At 26.3% G+C, this 3,611-nt stretch overlaps 1 protein-coding gene across 1 annotated transcript; it reads right to left on the reverse strand.

Moving 5' to 3' along the window:
• Positions 1-423: 423 nt before the first annotated feature.
• Positions 424-1,373, reverse strand: LOC145850048 (N-alpha-acetyltransferase 80-like). Its single transcript, XM_082955192.1, has 3 exons — positions 1,252-1,373; positions 830-1,014; positions 424-632 (listed from the first exon to the last, which is right to left on the reverse strand). The coding sequence occupies exons 1-3, from the start codon at positions 1,371-1,373 to the stop codon at positions 424-426; spliced, it is 516 nt and encodes a 171-aa protein (XP_082811318.1).
• Positions 1,374-3,611: the final 2,238 nt, after the last annotated feature.

The following is a 3,611-nucleotide window of genomic DNA, read 5'->3' on the forward strand; positions in this document are numbered from 1 at the left end:
ATACTTAAGCAGGGACTTCAAACGTAACTATTCAAATTAAACCAAGTTACCAAAAAATATTTAACAATTGTTTTTTTGCTAAGCGTGCAACATTTACATAATCGCGGGCCGCAGAATTTCTTTTCTTGGGCCGCACTAAATTTAGAAAAAACTTACTTGCGGGCCGAAGATGATTTCGGCGAAGATTACGCGGAAATATCGTCTGATGGTTGGTATGTTTAGACACACACATGTATATATGAAGTAGTTAGTGTTTTTAAAGGAGAAATATAATAATCTAAAAGTATGAGAAGGAAATTGTTTAAACTAAAATAGTAACAAAATTAAAAATAAAACAAACATATGTTTTTAAACTTCAATTATGTATTGCTATTTAACACGTTTTTTCTTAAAGACTATAGCTTTCGCAGAGTCATCCAATTTTTAAGGTTGTTTGCAAAGTTCCTTTTTCATCAACACAATTGACAATTGTCCAAACTCAACATTGTACCCGCATTTTTCGTAAAACTCCACCACGTCATGTGTGGAGTGCACCACACAGCAATTAAATCCTCTTTTAAATGCCCAATTCTCAGCGGCCAACAGCATTCTCTTACCAAGCTGTTTTCCTCTATAATCTTCTGATACTATCACTGAAAATTAAAAACTGTTATTTATTTAAAGTTAATCAGTTTATAAACAGTTGATCCCTATAAAATTAACAAAAGAATATTTAATAGAGATAATAACCTCTAGCGTTCTAACATTTTGAATTTAAACTAGTTATATATTTTAACTATGCTGCTGTAACTTTAAATTTCATACACAGTAACACATCAAGTTGACTTACCCAAATCGAACTCAACAGTATAGTTATTTTCAATAAACCTTTCCCAGTGTCTTTCTTCCACATCGTTAAAGTATTTCCAATTTTCGACAAGCACATGTCCCATTATTTTATGAGGAATAACGGAAGTATCCATGTATGCAAATGAAGTTGGTAGGTCATCACAAGAATTTGCTAACGACTTCATTCTAAAGTAATAAAAATATAATTGACTATTGTACGGATAGAAGTGTACTGAACAAATAACTGACTAAACAGTATATTAACAACAGTTTCAAATAATAAATAAGAGTTTCTCGTTTTAGAAAAATACATATTTATTTTACATGTTAAAAGTATAACACAAAATTAAATTTTATACACAATTATAATTAGAGTAAATAAATATAAATCTAAACAAAATCGTGAACTTGATAGAAACTCACTTATTCCCAATGTATCCAGGAAACTCCATTTCTATCATTCGAAGGCAATCTTCACGAAATTGAGGTTGTAGTTTATGAATAGGAACAAGCTCGTATTTGCTTGCATCATTTTTCACTTGCATTATTTTTGTATTATTATCGACTTGGGAAACTTTTTGTTTGATATTAAAATTTTCTATTGAAAGTTTTAATATTTATCTTGTTGCTTTTTTTTTCAAGTTATACAATCAATGCAGACTGTTTGCTGTATATTAAAAACATCAAGACACATGATTCAAAAAACTAGAAGTATTTCTTGGTAACACATCTATAAAAAACAATACTAATAGTTAACTTAATTATTTTAAGCTGACGACTACTTATGTAAAAATTTTTTAAGTGTTATAAAATTACTAGAATTTTACTGTAATACCTATTTAAATGTTTTAATTAAATCCTATGTGTTATAATATTTTGTTTTTTATATCAATTTCATATCTCATAAAAATTTTTTGTTTTAAAAACAAACATGTGTTCAGATACTAGGTTTGTCAACTTTTTTGATTGCTTTGGACTAAGTAATTTTACAATTAACCTTAAGTTTGAAAATCTTAATTATTATTTAAGACCAATACAACATTCAACTTCGCTAATTCAAATCTAGGCAATAATATTTGGCAACTAAATTGGCAACTATATCATCATGTGTTTAACATAAAAAAGATTACATTTAAAATATTAACTTATATTTTCAAATCCGTTTTAAGTAGCTTGATTACGTAGAATTTAAAATGTTATTGTTGTTCTTTCTAACAAGCATGTTATGTTAAAAAAAAACTTTCGTATGTTAAATAAGTTAGATTTAAAGATGGTAATGAACTAAATATCGGATATTTAAATTACCATTTTATTAACTAACTTCTCGTTTCGTAGTTATTACTTTAATTAGAGCTTAGTTCTTCTTTAAAAGTTTCTTCGTAGTTTATTATATCAATACTGTATTTTAAAGAATTACATAAGCTTACAATAAAATATGGGTGACATAAAATACATAAAATAAAAATTTTTGGTTATTGATTGTGATTAAATTATAACATAAGTTTTTATATACAAGTAGTTTTAAAACATAATATTTAGTTACATATATATATATATATGTTTAGATATATAACATAAATAAAACTAAAACATTTTCTAAGAGAAAACGTTGGATTTTTTTTAATGAATTTCTAAACGTAGTCATGTGTTAAAATTATTCAAACTAAAACTCTTTTTAAATAAAATATACAATAACAGTTACCTACATACTGCTGTACTGTACTTTAACACATATATAACAATTTTTAGATAAGTTTTATTAACAAACTTTTTACTTAAAGTAAATTAAAGTATTTAAACTATTAAGTCAATTTTTTTTAATGTGCATTTGTTTTAGTTGTGTTTGGGTGTCACTAATTTTTTGTAACGTAATTGTTTACACACTTACTGACTTATCAAAGAGTTTCAAGTTTTGAAAAACAAACTTTTATTTATAAAAAGTTAGCTCGATCTACAACAAGTTTTTGTTCGTCCTGATAAACATTCAACCACTTAAGAGCTTCTAAAATCTAATTGGTACTATCTTAATTAAAATACAGTTTGTAAAAAATAATTTTTTTTAAACATTAAAAAATAACTGCTACTCAACTAAAATGGTTTTTGTAACATTTAAAATTAAGGCAATAATCACATTCTTACAGTTCGTTATAATAATTTATTAACAAGTAAGTTGTCAAATGTTCTAAAACTTGCACTAATTTAAATAATGTTTGGCAGTCTTTCATTTGAAAATATAATTTTTTAACTTGATTTACTAATGTTTGATATAATTACTTATAAAAACGTTGAAAACATTTAGTATGTAAAACAAAAAAATGCACTTTTTTTTGCAATTTAAAATGTTTTTAAAAATGAATATTATAGTTACAGGTTTTAATTTTTGGTATAAAAAACAACATGTCAAGGCTTATGACAGTTGTATTTTTAATAGTTGTTTTCCGCAGTCTTTCTTGTGATGGCAGAATTGTTAAGCCACCTATGCTGAAAAGGCCTCAGAAAATATCTGAAGGCTATGAGGAAAATTTAGATTGTAAAATAAAAATAGATAGATTTTACTCTGGTGAAACCACAGTAAGCTGGTACTATCAACCCGACAAAACAATAGACACCACCAAAGACCCTGGATTTTAAATTGTTGGTGAAAAAGATGAAAATACTTGCGGGAAAAACGTAGAAGCTGTTAAAAATAATATGCAGTCTTGGTGCTTCGAACCAAATACTACAAATTTGAAGCTAAAAAACCCGCATAGAATAGACAGCGGTATTTTTACCTGTGTTGAAAC

Source organism: Thalia democratica, chromosome 2 (genome assembly GCF_965202585.1).
Source record: "Thalia democratica chromosome 2, ktThaDemo2.hap1.1, whole genome shotgun sequence".
Classification (NCBI taxonomy): Eukaryota; Metazoa; Chordata; class Thaliacea; order Salpida; family Salpidae; genus Thalia; species Thalia democratica.

Excerpts from the sequence above, each read along its gene's own strand:
- LOC145850048 (XM_082955192.1), bottom strand. The coding sequence starts at position 1,373 with ATGCAAGTGAAAAATGATGCAAGCAAATACGAGCTTGTTCCTATTCAT. Across the intron at positions 1,015-1,251 it reads CCTGGATACATTGGGAATAA|AATGAAGTCGTTAGCAAATT; the intron begins GTGAGTTTCTAT and ends TTATTACTTTAG. Across the intron at positions 633-829 it reads TACTGTTGAGTTCGATTTGG|TGATAGTATCAGAAGATTAT; the intron begins GTAAGTCAACTT and ends TTTAATTTTCAG.